At 45.2% G+C, this 18,246-nt stretch overlaps 1 protein-coding gene across 3 annotated transcripts in view; it reads right to left on the bottom strand.

Annotated features, from left to right (window-relative positions):
- The window catches only part of CHCHD6 (coiled-coil-helix-coiled-coil-helix domain containing 6), a 110,962-nt gene extending 92,954 nt beyond the window's left edge, over positions 1-18,008 (bottom strand). Inside the window, exons 1-4 of one of the 3 annotated variants that reach the window (XM_035546665.1) lie at positions 17,713-18,008; positions 15,564-15,687; positions 14,318-14,387; positions 12,831-12,975 (exon numbers count right to left, since the gene is read on the bottom strand). In XM_035546665.1, the coding sequence (XP_035402558.1) occupies positions 12,831-12,975; positions 14,318-14,387; positions 15,564-15,687; positions 17,713-17,898 (525 nt within the window). In that variant the 5' untranslated portion in view covers positions 17,899-18,008. The remainder of the gene's footprint in view (positions 1-12,830; positions 12,976-14,317; positions 14,388-15,563; positions 15,688-17,712) is intronic. The other 2 variants (XM_035546666.2, XM_035546667.2) reach the window with 2 other exon arrangements.
- Positions 18,009-18,246: the final 238 nt, after the last annotated feature.

Raw genomic sequence — 18,246 nt, forward strand, 5'->3', positions numbered from 1 at the left:
TTCTAGACAAAGATGTGAATTTTCACTGCAGTTTAAGAATGCCCAGTAAGATGTATTTGATGTGCAGAAAACAGATCTAACTGCTAAACACGCGCAAACAACAAAAGGCACAACTTTGCATGCACACATAGTCAGAAAAACGTCATCTACCATTACCTACCCCCGAAATATTTGACATCAAAACACTGAAATTAAGAGGGGTTAAAATTCATGCTAGTGAGACTATGCAGGAGAAAATGTCTTCTGTCCAACTGCTTCAGTCGCATCTGAAGAACACCCAAGGTACCTCCTGAACTGCTTTCTTTCCCAAGGGAGCAACCAGCGTGTGAAAGGCCTGAGGCAGCAAGGTATTTACCAACTACACAAGCCCCACCTTACAAGAGAACGATAGCTAGGGCCATTAGAGCTCCCTTCCCTCCAGACACCTTAACACATTCCTTATTAACCTTAGAAAATAAGCCTGCTACAGCAGAATGACATTATTGGAGCATGAGAACAGCTAATGGTCCTCACTTAATTTGAGCACAAACTGACACTCTAGATTAATTACAGTGAAAACTCTCATTTTTACCCCAGATGCATAAAACTCGGCAAACTACTTCTAAGCTATTCTAAAGAAAAGAAAATGCAAGTTGCTGTTAACAACTTCAAGGCTGCACTTAGACCTTCTGCATCACCTGGCACAAGGCCACGGTGACCTGAGAGCCTGGTAGTTAGTTACACAGGCAGGGTAAGAGGTGCTGATATGCTTCACTTCTGTTACCAGTGAAGGAACCAGATCACGTTCTTATGGGAACGCTGGGAACCACCTCTTACAGGTCACCCTACAACAGGAAATCACAGGGAAGTACGGTTTTAACAGAACTCTATGACAACCTTCAGTAGCACAAAACTTAGGAAAATTACACTACAAATGCAGAGCCTTGAACAGGAAATGGCATGCAGGGTGAGGAGGGCAAATTTTTAAATGATAGAAAACTATAGGCTGGAATGACATTCATTATCTTTAAAAAAATCAGTTGGCTTTGCAGCTTGAGGCTCTCACGCTTTTTCAAGTTTTGTACCTGAAAAAAATATATATTTTGCCCTGAAAAAAATCAGGGAAGAGGATTTAGGAAATATTAAAGTTCAATTGCAACTATATGGTTTTGTTGTTTGAAACAAAAAAGTGTTCCCAATTCCCCTTTCCCACATCTAGCCGTTGAAATGGGAGAGCATATCATAGGAAAACAGAAAAATGAGTGATTGTTCAGGTCCTCAACAGGGAAGAGAACAGCTCTTATAGGGAACTGTTTGTGTATTGGAAGTTCAGAAAATAGAGAGGGGAGCTGGTTTCAGTTTGACAGTGCCAAATTACAGCTATAGCAAGATGAACACCGAGAAACAAATCCATTCTGCTCAGAGGTTGGACAGAAGGGAAAAGGAGAGAGAAGAGAGATGAGCCCGTGTGTTTAGGAAAAGAAAGGGGCTTGAAGTTATCTGCTAGAAAGTGAACGACATTTTCCATGGCAAAAGCATTAGACTGAAGATACAGCGAATATACACGGCAAGCTCTCGTTCCTAACTACAAGAGCAGTGGTTATTTAACAAATGTATCCTTACCATAAAGTGCTATTTGAGCAGGTATTAAACCATGGAGCTTTTTTCTTCTGGACAGTAATTATACATAGCCCTGCTCTATCTGTCTGTTTGATCAATTTTTACTCTCAACTCATACAGCATCATCCTTCAAGTTTGCCCATTATCACAAAGTCTTCAAGGCTAAAAAGGCTCCAACCCCCCAATGCAACATGCAGACAGGAAGAAAGCCAGTTAATTCTCTAATTCCTTCTCTCCCTCATAAGCTTGCAGGTGTTCTATTTTCATTGTCTAAAAATCAAAGAGAAAATCATAAGCTCATTTCCTCTCCCCTAGTACAGTCCCTTTCAAGAAGCTACTCTCCATCAAGTTTTACTCAGCACTCATAAATAATACAGATAATTGCAGATGGCCATAACAAACAAGCAAGAAAGTGTACATATATAGTGCAAAGGAAGCAATAAAAATTCTGAGGTGCTCCAAAAGCAGAAGGAATTCCTGGCAAATAGCAGAAGTTGCGTCCAGGTCATGTTTTTAGTTGATGTAAGGCAATCGGAGCCAAAAATAATACAGAGACAGACTTCAGACAAAGTTAAACAAGGCTGCTGGCAGCTCGCTCCCCTCTGAAGCATTTATTTCCCATCCCCTCCCCCCGAGCAATATGCATAGCTATTTCTTCTCTATGTGTTTGCATTAGGAAGTGGGAATGCTGCTCATGGAAAGATAGGTTTAAATCCGCTGAAACTCCAAAATACATCAGCACTGTGCAATTAGGAAGATATTATGCTGACTGTAATAAGAAACTCTAAGAGAGTCCAGCCAGCTGCCCAAGAGTTAACATAATGCATTTCTCATCAAAACCTCTTCCAAGAGGTTAAGCACACAATAGACTATCTAAAGCACAGCTAGAAAGGCTGCTTGAAATTCCACACATGTGCCTCAGCGATGTATTTCTATTAATGTCCAGTGTGTGTCAGCGTGAAGATAAGGTACCAACATCATGTCCAACCAGCCAGCTAGAGAATGGGACGCCGTGTAAAACATTGTCTGGTACTTAGAATCGCGGAGAACAGTGGCGCTTGCAATCTCACCCTCCGCACACGTGGCTGATAACGCCACCACCGAGAGCGGCAGCTGGAGCAAACCGTCCTGCAGCTTCGGGAAACTAAAAAGGCAGAGAGAGACAGGGAGGGAGAGGGAAGCACACAAGAATTGAAATAAACTTCATCAGCGAACAGAAGCATGTTGTAGGATGTCCAGCAGTAGCACAGGGTATAATTGAACTGGGAAAAGCCTCAGTGAAATTTGCTCTTCGTATCAGCTTGCTGTAACTTTCTTTGAAGATGACAAATAAAGAAATAACCTCAGTGCTTACTTTGCTTTTCCCCCTCATACCATGTACTCTCAGCTTCGTCTCCTAGTACAATCCAGGAAGGCTATTTGTAATGGGAGCCTTGTCGGAGACATTTGATTCGAGGAGCTGTGATCCTGAACAGGGCACAACTGGTCTGCTGGGCCTGGCATTCAGGGCTTGAGAAGCCCACGCACCAGCACGAGCAGCTGCTGTATGGGAACCCGCTGGAACACCCCACGTGGGCTGTGCTGTGCACAGATGGGCGTTACACACAGTAACGTCCAGGCGGTCAGGAAACCTACTAGCTGAACAGCTTAGGTGCATAACCTGCAGCTTAACTGCCTGTGGGTCAAGGCGTGGAAGGCGGTGATCCTGACCAGGAGACCACTGCGTACTGAGGAGGTAGAGACCGAACCCACGCAGGCACAGTGCCGTGCGGTGTTGCTCATGCAGCATGGCCTTCAGGCCTGTGCTGTGCTGCAGGATGAAACCGCCCAGCTCAGCACAACCCAGGAGTCTGCGGGCAGCTCGCCCTCGGGACCGGCAGTTAATGGCACCTTTATCTAAAAGCGCAGCAAGAAGCTCTCATGTGAACATCCTTTATGAATAGTTGCTTCTTAAACAGCCGTATTACAAGAATGTAATACAGTTATATTATAAAAATATAATAGCTTGACTGACAGAAAAAGAGGAACCTCTCCACAGATGGGATCTGTGCAGCATGCCATGGGAAAATCTAGAGGGTCCATGCTGTGTAAAGCAGGGCTCCCAGCACATGAAGGGGTGTCAGATTTACTTGCTATCTGTACTCTTTTTATTCTACCTCATTGAAAGAGCTGTTTTATTAGCCCCTCGTATCAGGATCCAGAAAGAACCCTGCACCATTTCTCTCTCAGCATCCTGGTGCAGAAGCCTCTTCCCATCTCAGATACAAGCAACTTCCTTACCACCCCCTCTGTTGCCAGCGAGGCTCACTTCAAGACATGTACATCAAGGCTCCAAAGCAAGGCAGCAGAAGCATCAAAGCTAGTTTTCATGGCATTTAGGGAATGTGACAGAAATGACATCCGGCAAGCGGTCACCTACCTCACATCCCCATCATCCGAGTGCAAGACCAATCTGATTTCCATTCAGCGCAAACTTATCTCCTAGCTATTATATTAGCCCTTTAAATTTGTAATCTTGCTCTCTTTTTAATAACACTTTCATTCTCAAACATCTCAAGGATATTTTCAAGCTTGTTTCTAAGGCTCATTGATTCAGGATTCAAACACTGTCATTTTGTAGATAGAATACAACAAACGCTGGGAAGTTATAACCAAGTAACAAGTGAGATGCACGCTCCCAAATACATAAAACAGAAAAACAAAATGATAATCCAAAAATAAAAAGTTTAACCAAGCTTGTGGGAACTGTATTTTGTACTTTACACCTACAACAATCTTATACCACAAGCCGTGCTGGCTCGTACAGAAGGAAAGGCTACTGAAACACCCCCATGCACTATCAAATGTAATATCTAGTTGTAGATAGGGAAAAAGGAAGACTAATCCTATCTTTTGCTTCTTAAACAACAGAATGGCTTTACTGTAACCCGTAACTAGAAGGAATTAATCTGGAAGAAGTTTCTGTGGAATATATGAACTTTGTAGACAAAAGGAAGTGAAACATAGGGAAAAGAGAATTGAAGCCGAGACAGGGGAATTAGGCAGCACCACAGACAACTTCAATTTGTTGCAGCTGTAGGATTTAAAAAGAGGCCAACCTTGTGATAACGTCCCTTAGCCCAAGAGACTACAAAAATGAGAAGCTCACAAACGACCATCAGCTGCTGAAATCTGCAAAAACTCTCCAAACACAAATTAACCTTCAGAGTCGGGAGATAAAAGACTAGCTGCAAAAATTGGAAGTTGTTCAAAAAAATGCTATAAATGTCTGACAAATCATAGCAGCAGTAGCAGGGAAAATAAGGAGTACAGATGCAGCATCTTACCCCCAGCCAGATAACACCTTTGCCTTTCCTCAAGAGAAGATGGAGAAAGAATTTACTCTTTTAAAATCCTGGTTGGTTTTATTAAACATTCTGCACAATTGTCTTAGTTAAACTTAGACCTCACTGATGCTTCAGAGGCCAAAAGTTAGTAGCTTGCTGGAGGTTACACACATGTAGATCCTTGTCATGCCAAGTTTAAACTTAACGCAAACCTTTCCGAAGTCCATTATCTAATACTGCAAGATTACTTTCTATAGGGATTCCTTAAACATTTAATGGTTTCATAAAAAGAATTAATTCTTTCACTGCAGAAGCGCACCCACTTCTGCTACAGAAGACAGCAGCCAGAGAAGAACCCAACCGTGGAGGAGAACGAGGGATGTTCTGTCCAGAGGCTATATAGATTAACAGGCCACTAACTTTCAAGACTCTGCTGATTAACATGCATTCCTCAAAGGAAAGTGCAGAAAATAAAAGAAAAAAAAAAAGACAGCGAGACTGAGAGGAATAGAAGGAACAAGATCTGAAGCTACTCGTAATCCAGCTATTTAATTCCCCTATCAATAGCTTGCAACACAGAAAACAACACATGGAGCTACAAAACCCAGCCCAGAGTCCTCACCAGGGGAAGAAGAGCAGACTGCTTCCAAGTGTTCTGACTCTGCCTCGTATGCAGCAGGAGGTCTCCATATCAAGCATTAAAAACGCAGAGAAACGGAACGCATAACCTTATTAATGCTGCTACTAAATAGACTTTTTCAGGTCAAAAAATAGTCTAAAATATAAAAATAAAGACAGGAGACTCAGAACTAAGGGCTGTCTGACTCTTCGGATAGCCCGTTGGCACTCGGTGACACACCGCCTGCTAATTAGAAGCACCAACACCAAAGAGACCGTGCTCGACCACGCGCCTCGCAGCAGACAGCTCATCAGAGGCTGAGGCAGCCTTTGGTAAAGGCAAAGGAATACTGCACATCTGTTAATTACCAAGTCCTGACCCAGAAAGAATTTTAAAAAGCAATTTTAAAAAATTAAGGCTATTTAAAAATAAACACCAGTTATGACACTACAGGTTAAGATCTGAATTTCCTAAGATCTGTTCAAACACTTCAGCTGTTTTCAAGGCACACATTTGTTTCTGAAGTTTTGTGTGCCACAAGCTCTCAGCTAGCAGCAGTTACTGCCTAGTGGGATCGGCTTTTGCCAGCAGGAGCCCCTTCCAGAGGTGCCATACCTTCAGCCAGCTCTGCTCAACACGTAGTTCTTCACAGAGAGAAACCATCTGGGAGTGTCACACGTACACGTGCCCTGGTTTTGCTTCAATATACACGTTAAGAGACAATGACAGGGCCTTTTTTGTAATAAATCACTAAGGCTTAAATCAAAAAAAAAAATCTACATCCTTCCATGTATGTCAACATCTTTAAAAGGCAGTTTTATTCAGTTAGTGAAAGCAATCGGAAACAACCACATTGCAACTTCTAGCCAAAGCCACCACCACTCATGCTAACCCAGGCAGATTTCCTAGCTGGTTGTGCACGCACTAAGGGTATGTGAGTGCTCCGCAAACAGCCAAACCGCTAGGAGGTGCTGCTCCTACCACTGGCACTACCCAAATTACACGTACCAATTTGTGTTCTAGTAGCTAAATGCACCAGTCATTTTCCAAACAAAGTATAAAAACGGATCTGAAGAAAGTGTCATTCCTGTAACAAACACACGTAGGTACTTGTTGCTAATCACAAGTGATAACATCCCTGAAAAAAATCAAATGTGAAGACAAATAACTGGACTTTTTCCTCATTTTGCACTATTATTTCCTGACTTAATTCAGTGTTTTCTGCTTCACCCACAAAAAAAAAAAGTTTCAGTCAAGAACCATTTACAGAAAGAACAACTCAAGACTAAAACCCAACATCTGTGTCAGCAAAGTCTCCCCCAAGAACCAACTATTTCCTACATACAGACTTGCAACTCTTAAAATAGAAGGGTTTTAGCTCAATGTGCTACATTTTAACTGAAAGCAAACAGACCACAAAACTGCCCTGAGGTGAGCAGCATCCAAACCTAAGGCAAAACTCACAGGGGCGGTACCTGGGGCTTTCACTACATCAGTTCATATACCCAGGGAGGGAAAAAAAAGTACACAAACCAAGGCCAAGTGTTGGTGATAGAGGCCTGACCTTAAAAACGCAGCCTCGCCTCACTGCTGTCCCCACGCTGTCACAAACACCCCGCTGCTCCTGGGCCTCAGTTGGCCGCTGCAGCTCGTTGTCACAATGGGAAGAGATTACGCGCAACAAAAGCCCAGCCTAATCCAGGGATGTTTACCTGTGGGTTAATCAGCCAGGATGAAGCTGATCCCCAGCTTACCACAAAGTAAATGAAAGCCTTAACAAAACTAAATCGTGTTCAGCACCATGTTTAAAGCCATCTTCAGTCCCAGTTCAGCTGCATCTCTCTGCAGCTGATACTGGTTGACAACACTGGGCAAAAAGCATAAAGTTGGCCTGAAACTTCATCGGTGACCTTGAAACCTAACAAAAACTTTCCAGAAATGGGCATTGACTTATTCCTTTCCCTCCTGGGGGCCAACCGCCCCCAACCCACACTATTCCAGCTGATCGCTCCCCTACTACCACCACTTTATAGCAAGCAATGTACAGGCTATTAAGCTTTCACCAATTTTACCTCCACATTCTTTGAATTGGAGAAGAAAACATAACAGTTAAAATGGCAACAGGCATTTTTAACTGGTACGCATTAAACATATACGCTATGTACACTAAAACAAGGGTGTAAGCATCCAATGCACTCAACGTGGAAAGCTCAAGAGTTCAGAATCCCACACGCACAAGACCACACCGATATCAAAACCCACTGTCCTGATCAAAGTCGCTCCTGCTCAACACACGCCCTTCCTCTCTCACTGATTCAGGAGGGCTCCGAAGAGCACACAGCTCATTTCTGGCCAGCAAATCATTCAAAAAAGAACCCAGCAGCCTATGACCACTTATCACCAGCCGCTGGAGCAACAGGACAAACCCTTCCTCCTGTGAGGATTTCCTCCCACACTCACATCCCAGGCCTGACTAACCACAACGGTGCAGAGCTGGAGCCACCAGAAAGCAGGGGCTGCCGCCCAGCGAGCAGAGCACGTTATTTATTTGTAAATTTATAGAAGTCACCAAATTCCCGGGAGCACTGGGAACGGTGAACCATTTGTCATCAACCGCTGGCGAACGGCTTTCCCAGCAATTTAGGAGTTGTGTCCAGGCTGGTTTCGCACAGCAAGTAATGCCCTTCAGTCTTGTCTGAAACAGCTAATTATGGTGCAAAGTTTGTCCTACCATCACCCCATTTCTGAATTCATTCTTTCAAAGTGGTAAGGAAGACGACGACTCTTGGTCAATAACTCTGACAAAGCCATTATCCGAGGGGTATTAAATGGGGAGATAAGAACTTCAGGGCTTTGCACAAATCATATTAGTTCAATTCTGAAATCCGCGTAATGCTTCTTTTCAAAGTATTAATTTCATTTATTCTATTTGCTCTCCCTCTGTCCTGATAACACAGGCACACATGGCCCCTAAATGAGATCCTCCTATTTTATAAGTTATAATCCTCCCTTTCTAGAGTAGTAATGAGATGTCTTCGCTTAATCGCGTTTATTCTCCCCCCCCCAGCTCCTGCTTTTCTCCATCCCCATTCCACATTGATTTGTTTCAAAGGTTTCAGCAAAAACCATCAGGCTGGGAGTCACTGGCTCCAAGACGAAGGCTCATGATGCATATGCTGCACAGCCTTAGGAGATCACAAAAGCAGAAAGGGAAAAAAAGTTTCTTTTGTTGGTAAAAAAATAAAAAAATAAAGAAAGAAAAAAAGAAAAGAAAGCAAGCCTGAAGAACCAAGAAGTTGAGAGATTAGGTTTTGATTAACTGGAAATTAAATAGGAAAGATTCAAGGTTTAGGAAAAGGCGAGACTATTCACAACACATCCAAGCAATTAAATAACTTGACTATGACAACTTCAGAAATTCCTTGTGCTAGAATTAAAAAATAAAAAAAAGATGGCTGTACTGATTCTTGTTTATTTCACACGAGACTTAAGGTATGCTACTAGCATCAGTTAAACATCCTAGGCACTGCTCTGAAGTTCTGTACATATTATCCCTGTTGTACTCAAAGTGCTCATGGCATTAAATTATTTAAGAATCCAGCCAGCACCATGATCCTGCAGCAACGTACAAACAAAACACGTTCTCTCTAATATAAACTGGTGAGACTTCTTCCACAGGAGCTTAGCAGACTGCTTCCATCTGAGCCAGTCCCACGTGGTTAATCAAAACCCATATTCACTCCAAGAGTGAAGTGAATGCTGCAGTGTTTCCACTTACAGAGGTGTTTAGCTTCTTAAACTTCATGGAGTTTTAGTCAAAACCTAAAGGTATCTAGAATCTACGTGCCCTGTTCAGAAGCTAAGTACCTTGTTCAAAGTCATAAAAAAAAAGATCAAGACAAAAATGTAGAACAGAACCCACGTTCTTAACTCTCAAACCCTCTTGCAACCAGTGAACCGCTAAGAAAAAAAACAACCAGTTTTAATCTGCACCCTGCCCCATCAATGACGAAGTAACTGGCCCCAGAAACTGACAGCAAGTTCCCTACCGAACGTTATTTGTAGTCCGTGCTCTCAGCAGGACACTGCACAGTATCACAGAAGCACGTTACAGAGATGCTGTTAATAATAGAAGTCAGGACAAAAACCGCAAAAAGCAGATTAAATGACAAGTTATGTCCAACACAAGCAAAATGAAATTGTTTCAAAATACAGCTATCATATTTGGATTTAAGGTCCACAAGTGGTAAAGTTACAGGAGAATATTGCAGCACTACTAGAGACAACTGTACGAGGGAAGGCTACCAGCGACCAAGCTACTGATACAGTGAGGGCACAGAGCAGCGCAAGACCTTACTGCAAGTATCAAAACAATAATAAAACTAAACCTTACTACTGATACACGGCATCATTTTCAATTCTTACTAAATTAAGTGCTGTTAGAAGCAAATTATTCATTTGTTATTTCCTTCATAGGAGTTGTCCCATTTTTCACTGGTTTCCCTAGTAGGTCATAACAAACAAAACAGAACAAAAAAAAAAAAACACCACAAAAACACACTAAAAACTGAAAGCTGTTTCCCTTATAAACTTCAGCAGATAATTTCCAGTTCCATCTGCACCTAGACTACCACCAGGTACACCTAATTCCACTACTCTTCTGTTTGAAAGAGAAGACAGATACAGATGAGATGAAAGAGCAGCTCACATCCATTATTTGCTTCATATTCTGGGGCTAGAAAGCAAAAAAGTGAGCAAAAACCATTCGAACACTGCTCCAAATAAAGGAAGAAAACAATACTGGAAGACAGAGGACAGATATGATTTGAGTAGGATTAAGAAAGTAGAATAAGGTGACCATGCCTGAAAGGAAACTGTAGCTGAGATAAAGCAAATCTGATAGGGATTCCAATCATTTAAAAAGGCTGGCAAGAACAGTTACTGCTTAGGAAGACACCTAGAAACCAACAGACAATAGCTTTGACCTCATCTTTGGAAGGACAGGCTAGACTATTCCATTTTTAAGGATCTTAAATTTATGACTGATAAAGAGATAGTTAAAGAGCAATGAAATTTAACAGTTTCTCATTCTTGCGCCGCATTCCATGGCCACTATTTATCTTTTATGGGTTACACAGAGAGAGCCTGATCAGATTTTTGCAGACCATCAAGTTTGCAATATCTGGGTATGTGACAGTGCAGGATTAAAAGCTAATTCAGATAATAGAACAGCTTCTGTATGTTAGAGGTCAGGTCCCTACTCATTTTAGAGGTGCCCTCCTCGCACTCCACAAATATTGCCTGCCTTTGCTAGTCACGCATCTCCGAGGTTACTCTCTGCGTCTCACTGCGGGAGGGCAGGCTCTATTTCTGAGCTGGGCCTTATCTTCAGGCTGGGCACTAAATCCACCAGCCTCCCCCACCCTCCCAGCCCCCTTTACAGAGCTTTGTTAATTGCATTCATAAAGATAACATTCTCTTTCTAGCGGGAAGAGAGTTAATATCGTGTCCGCTGGCCCAGACCTGCTGTTCAGAGGAATGGCAGTCACCTGCCTCAGACGTGGCTCTCCTAAGGCTCAGCACTCACCGACCTCCCGTGGTCCGGGTACAAGCCGCCAAGCAGAAGCTTCCTACAACACAGCAATTCCCAAGCTACACCCAGCAGAGCGGCCTGAGACCTACCAACTCAGCCACGTGCAGCAGGCTGCCAGACAGTCAGAGCGTACATGGGTCCAAACCCCCATGTGGACATCCTCACAGAAGGCACGCTCGTCAGCGACTGTTAAGCACCAAGGCAATAAAACAGCCTCTTGTCCAAGAAGGCTCTAAACCCCAGAAGTTGCCAGGGTATGGAGGTGGGAAGCACCACTCTACGTCTGCCCTGTTCTCACATTCTGCGTAAGCATCCGCCGTGGGTCACTGTTAGAGACGGACTACAGCTAGAACCTTCTGTCCAAACCATTACAGCGATGCTCACTTACATTTTATTTATTCACCCCGCAGATTTATAACCTCAAACTGCTTCCCAGCCCAGTCACGAGCCCGGGTAAGCCATGCCTATTGCTATTCACCAGGCAGAAAACATGCTCACAGAAGGGCTCTTCGCTTAAATCAAGTGCGTGCAACACATCAGTAGGATGGAAGACACACAAATAAAGATAACATTCCTCAAGTCTGCCCTCTTCCTAAGCTGTCCCTTCAGCATGCAGTAGGCAAAGCGAATTACCCTCAGCCTAGCTCTCTCAATAAACTTTTCAAACGCCACAGCCTGTACTGGGAGTGGCTGACAGAATTAACTTCCTCCCCAGCAGCCCGTGTAGTGCCGTGCTCTGCACCGGTGGCTGGAGCAGCGATCACATCACACCACTGCTCTGCCCGCTGCTGAGCCGTGCTGGCACAGCACCAAGACCCTCTCCACACACCCCCAGAGCCATCTGGGGGTGGGAGCAAGAGGTGGGGAAGAGACACCACCAGGGCAGCTGACCTAAACCAACCGAAGGGATATTCCATACCATATCACATCATATTCAGCAATAAAAGCTGGGGAAGGGGAAGGGGGGGGGGCTTGTTATGAAGACATCCGTCCTCCCAAACAGCCACTGGGCGTATTGAGGCCCAAGGTGTGGCCAAACATTGCTTGCTGATGGGAAGTAGAGAATTGTTCTCTCCTTGCTTCTGTGCAGCCTTTTGCTTGTTTTTTTCCCCTCCTCTTTCTTTTCCCTTTAATTAAATTATCCTTATCTTAACCTGTGAGCTTTTTTTTCCCAATCATTATTTTCTTCCCTCCCCCTTTGAGCAGGAGGAGTGAAGGAGCAGTTGTGGTGGAGCTTAGCTGCCCATCAGGGTGAAACCACCACACAGTCTGCATGAGCAGGCAGTTTGACTTCACTGCGGCAAGCACAATCAGCATCACCTTACCCGGGCTATACTGAAACACGCACTTCATATGCTTGCACTACCTGAGACAACCACCTCGTACAGGCTCGCACCACGCTGACCTACCGTGCATCCTTTTTCCCCCACAGCTAAGGCTGTCCTCAGCACAGTCACTGCTCCTGCCTTTCCCTGCGAGCTTGGCCTTGGAACCACTGCGTGACAGGCTGCAAGCGCAGCTTGCCAACTGCACTGTAAGCCAAAGAGTAAAGTGAGGAGTTACGAGGTGATGAGTGCCTCGGCCTCAGTCAGGTTCTAAACTCATCACACGAGTGACATTCAGTGCATCCCTTCGAGCTGAGAGATTTCAGTCTGTCCTGCGTGGGAGCACACTGGAGGTTTTTGTTACTCACCAGCTGGGCTGCTCTCTGCCTTTCTTCATTAGTGCTGCTCCTTTCCCGCTGAAGGGCAGTGTTCAGCGCCTCACCGGCCGCTTCCCTCTCTCTTTTGGCCAGCCGGAGCAGCTCCTCTTGGACCAGGGCCTGTTCCTGCTCATACCTGTAAGAGATCAGAGAAGGCGATCAGCAGACTTCTGGCAACAGGGTCACGGCTTAGCACGAACTAGCCCTGACCAGAGCCAAAGTGCAAACGCGTTATCGATTTGGTACAAAGCCTGCTCACAGCCCCTCCATTATCAGCAGGAATTCCAAGTCCAACAAACTGTAAACACGACCTGCAAACTTCACTGTCACACAGCACAGACAACAACAGTACACTGAGCACCTTAGAAGCTTATATTTCAGTTATATTTAGCTCTATTAAGTGCTTAATTATCACCTGAAAACGGTGATAATAGAAGGTAGTTAGCTAAATAAATAGATACTGCTTTGGAAAAAATCAAGAAACGTACTACAATAAAAGGAGTTGGTCTGACAGGGCTTCTTCTATTCTACAAGGGAAAAAAAAATCACAGAACAAATACAGTGACAGTGCTGAGAGAGCATCCTTGTCACGTCTATCGCCTGGACACCAGCATCTCAGAGACTGCCATGAAGGAAATTCAGTCTAATTCAAGCCTGGGGAATTCTACAAGCAAGCACCTTCAGTGTCTGGGTAACTCAGTGGCTTTCTGCTACAAAACTGCTGGCCTGCTCTTCAGGAAAAGACCGATTTTTACAGCATCTTTAAGAAAGGAAACAGAGCAGAAAACAGGCCAGCAGTTTTGTAGCAGAAAGCCACTGAGTTACACAGACACTGAAGTTCTCACGGCCCTGCATACCTAGAACTAGGAGTAGACTCCTCTGGTTTTGATAGAGGACATTCTTCTTGTACGTTTTTTTCCTCGCTCTTATGAATATCTTTAAAGATAAATGAATATAAAAAATTTAAATACCCTTGAATGAAAAAATTCATAGCACTCTAGTACTGGCTGACTGGCAGTAAGTCTAGTCTATGAAAAGGAGTCAGATACATAAAATGGATCTGATAATGTTAGGTGTAAACTGAATTAAACCCATGACCACATCTGAGATTTAAAAATCCCTTAGTATCAAACACTTTCCCTCATTTGTCTCAGAAAAGGCAACTATACTCAAATTTAGGCTTAACTGGTCCTGCAATGCACATAATACACATTTTCTACAGTTACCAACTCTTTACGTTGGTCCTCCCTATCTGTTTCTCCAAACACCACTCCATCTGCTCACAGCTCCCCCAGTCGCTCCTTTTGGCTAAGGTACAGGCTTATCTAAAAAAGGTGTTCAGTAGCCCTTAGCTGAACAAGGCTTCAAAGAGGATTCTCAGGCACTAAAATTTACAGTCACCGCACTCAGAGTGAAATAAATCATATATACAGTCGAAAAGGAGCTAAACTATGCCTTTTTCACAAACTTCACCTCACCTCCTGTACAATTCCTGCTCCGCAACTGAAGCCTTCTGACCAGAGTTACTTGCCATTGGTGGCCGGATTCCTAGAAAGAAGAACAGAAGCCTGTGACAAGTGTCATAGAAAACAGTCCGTCATCACATCATAAATTATTTGATAAGAAGAGAACACTTCATATGTGAGTGTTATCCCATCAAGAGAAAAAAACAATACACATAAAAAAGTCTGAAGAAAATCTAAATTTGATAGAGTTAAAATTCAGGAAAGAAAGACCCTGACAACACCGTCTTTCACAAGGCACACTGAACAAGGCACGCTATAGAAGTATCTAGGTAAAAATGTTAACCTACCCTCCCCACGCCCTGTTTTATACTGAAACATAAGCATAGTTTTAGTCCTACTTTCTATTTGCTTCTTCTAGCTCAACTAAGTCTTACCGTCAAGCTCCTGCTTTCCTTATAATTAGAAAGATCTCACAAGTAACAAAACTCTAACAGCAAACACCTGGCTCATTACCTTCACATTACTTTGGATGCCTTAAATACATACGAATAATGTTTATCAACAAAGTATATTTGAAAACTAACAGAAATCAAATCCATTTGAGACTTGTAAAGAAAGACAAGCTCAGAAATCACGTTCTCACCATCCACTTGGACTGTCACATAAGCTGTGCTTAGTCAGTCCATCCTGCCCCCACAGCACGAGCTTATTTCCAAAGAACAACAAGCAGTATTTCCCCACCCATCTACAACATACTCCCTGGGCATGGAAAGGAGACAATAAATCAAGTTTCTACAAATAAAAGATAAAAATATTCTGCCCCGCTTACTTCATGTTTATTTGAAATCATTCTTAGAAACGTTCACAAAGTGATACAAGTTCATTAACGCATCTAAGAAGAGTGGCATTCCAAAGCCAGAGAAGGAAAGGACCTAGCAAAACACGCTGTCTTACTTAAGGTCACACAACAACAGCAGTAGAAGGACAGCATTTCAACTGCTCCGACAGCCAGATGATACAGCCACCTTTCAGAAACACGTGAAATGTCACAGGACTGCAACGGCCAAGATGTTCAATGATGCCGATACCTACATATGTAAAAGTGTTATAGGCTAATCAAAGAGCTCCTCTCGTAACAGGGCAGCCTTGAAAAGATACACACATGCTATGTAACATCCAGCAGCAGTTAGTTAGCTTAGTTAGTCAGTCAGTTAGCAGAGAGGTGTGTCAAAAGAGTAGACCTGACAGGGACAGGTACCTGTAGGGGATTTGGGCTTCCCTTCTGCAGATGATGAAAACGGAGCTGTGCCGCTGGATGATCTCTGGTTGTCCCTTTTACTTTGTGGAGTTTCTTTCATTCGGTTTACTACATCTTCAGAGAGCTGAAACATGCATACATGCGAAAGGAATCAATTTAGCACTTAGCACACATATATTTCAGTATAAAAGTACCCAACTTGTTAGTTTTCATGTCACTGCAAGAATAGAATTGAACATAGAATCAAATATAGAACAGAGGGTGCCTTCAAAGCCCATCTACTCCAACTGCCTGACCACATCAGGGCTAACCAAAAAGGTAAAGCATATTAATGCGGGCATTATCCAAATACCTCTTGGCACTGACAAGCCTGGGGCATCAGCCACCTCTCTGGGAAGCCTGTTCCAGTGCCTGACCACCCTCCTGGTGAAGAAGCTGTTCTGTCTATCCAGTCTGAACCTTCCCTGACGCAGCTTTGTGCCGTTCCCCTGCGAACTGCCATCGGTTCCCAGGGAGCGGAGACCGGCACCTCTCCCTCTCTGCTTCCCCTCCTCAGGAAGATGCAGAGAGCAGAGGCCACCTCAGAGCCTTGTTTTCTCCAGACTATGCAACCCAAGTGGCCTTCCAGCCCTTTTACCAGCACCTTGATGCTGATAAGAAGCATTGATAACAACGTTGGACAGGACTGGCCCTAGAACTGAGCCCTGGGGAGCACCGCTAGTGTTGAGCTCTGCTGTTGAGCCAGTTCATCACCCAGTGTACGTGAGCTTGTTTCTCTCACAGGTGAACAATTCATCCAGAAGGATGCTGTGAGGGAGAGTATCAAAGGCTTTGCTAAAGTCCAGAAGGACTAGGTGCCATTAAGAAGCTGACCTTATCATAGAAGGAGACCAAATATTGCCACTTACGTCATGGGTGTTCTGCCCTCCCGCTTTACACTTTCACTGTTTACAAATACACGTGTATGCGCACAGTGCCTTTGCAATAGGATTTGGTGAGAAATAACCCCAGATATGTAACGCCTACCACAAGAGAAATGACAGGGCAGCAAGGCAATGACAAGCAGCAATGCCAAGGCATCCCCACAGCAGGGGATGATAACGGGAGGACTATCGGTATCGATTCCAATACAGCTGAAAGCTAAGGACAGCATCTACTTGTTTTAGGAATTTAACCTTATTCTCTATGGAAAACCAGCCTTATTAGATAATACACAGTACTAGATAGTAGGTATCTCAAAAATAATTCAGTTCCACGTGAATTTAATGGAAATTAGTGGTGGTTGAAAGCCAGAATCCTACGTCAGCATCCCGTGGAAGCACACACCGACAGCAGTCGGCCTTCGGCAACCCCGGGCAGTGAGTCCGCAGGCACGTATAGGCACGGTGCTCTGCACCAGTCCCTCTTACCCTGAGAGATGTCCAAAGGAACAGAGAAATAAAGGGGCTATGGCAACTTTTGTTCTGCTTTTCTTGAAATGCACAGGCCTGTACAAAGCCAGACTTAGTTATGGGCAGGCCGAGCAGAATTACTTCTGTATATACAACTGCACAAGGCAAGGAACCTCTTTGGTACGAAGAGTTGGGAAGGGCTATTTCATTTCACAAAACAAACTAACAGAAGAACCAACAGAAGAGAAACTCTTCCTCCTGGAAGCCAGGCAGAGAGGCCTACAAGCCTGCGCACAGCCACCGGGACCTCACGAGGAGCTGCAGACGGCCAGGCACCGGGCAACGCAGATGGCCACCTTCACGGCGAGCTGACGGAGGTCGCTGTACCACCACCAGCAGCAGCAGCAGCAGGTTCCCCCGGCCCTGGGGGTGCTGAGCAGAGGGGCACCGGGCAGACCCCAAGGGGCTGCCCCTCTCCTCTGCTCCTTTGGTGCTCCTCAGTCACGAGGAGCCGGGCGCGAGCCCCCTCACCCGCGCTGAGCGCCCCGAAAGGAGCCCGGCACGGCCTCGGGTGACTTCTGCAGGGCGAGCAGTGAAAACCTCAGAGCCGACCCTGACGGGACTCCCCGCGAGGGCTCGCTCCAAAGGAATTTTAGGGAGAAAAGGGCGGGGACGAGGCGATAGCAATAAAAAAACAACGGGATCCAACGCGGAGGCGCCCCCCCGGCGCCGGGCCCGGCCCCTCCGCGCCCCCTCACCCTGACGCCCTGCAGCACCCGGACGCGGTCGCGCTCGTCCCGGCCGAAGGAGACGCTCCTGTCGCCCGGCCGGCTCCCGCTGCCCCCCATGCCGCCGGGGCGGCCGCCGGGGACACCGCTCTCCCCCGCTCCGACCCGAGCGGCAACACTCCCTTTCCGCCGCCTGCCAACACGCCCGCCTGCCATTGGTGGATGGCTTCCGGACGGCCAATAGCGCGGCGCGGTGCTGGCGGCGCGGCGCGGTGCAGGCTGGGGGTTGTAGTCTGCCGGCGGTGCGGGCGTGTTGGGAGTGTTTTCCCCTCATCCTTCGCGGTGCGATGTGCACCGTTAAACCCCTTTTTCCACGCATTTCTGCTCGTCATAGTAAGGGGGTGGTACTGGGGTGTTAGTCCAAACAACAGCGGATTGTACGCTGACAGGGTGAGCGGGTTGTGGTGCTGAGGAGAGCGGTTTCGCTCCCCCACACCAACCTGCCTTCGCAGTAACCAGCCCTCAAGGTTGGTAACAACACAGAGCGCCTCTAGAGAAAAAAAA

The sequence above is a fragment of the Cygnus atratus genome, chromosome 10, assembly GCF_013377495.2.
Source record: "Cygnus atratus isolate AKBS03 ecotype Queensland, Australia chromosome 10, CAtr_DNAZoo_HiC_assembly, whole genome shotgun sequence".
NCBI classification, from domain to species: domain Eukaryota; kingdom Metazoa; phylum Chordata; class Aves; order Anseriformes; family Anatidae; genus Cygnus; species Cygnus atratus.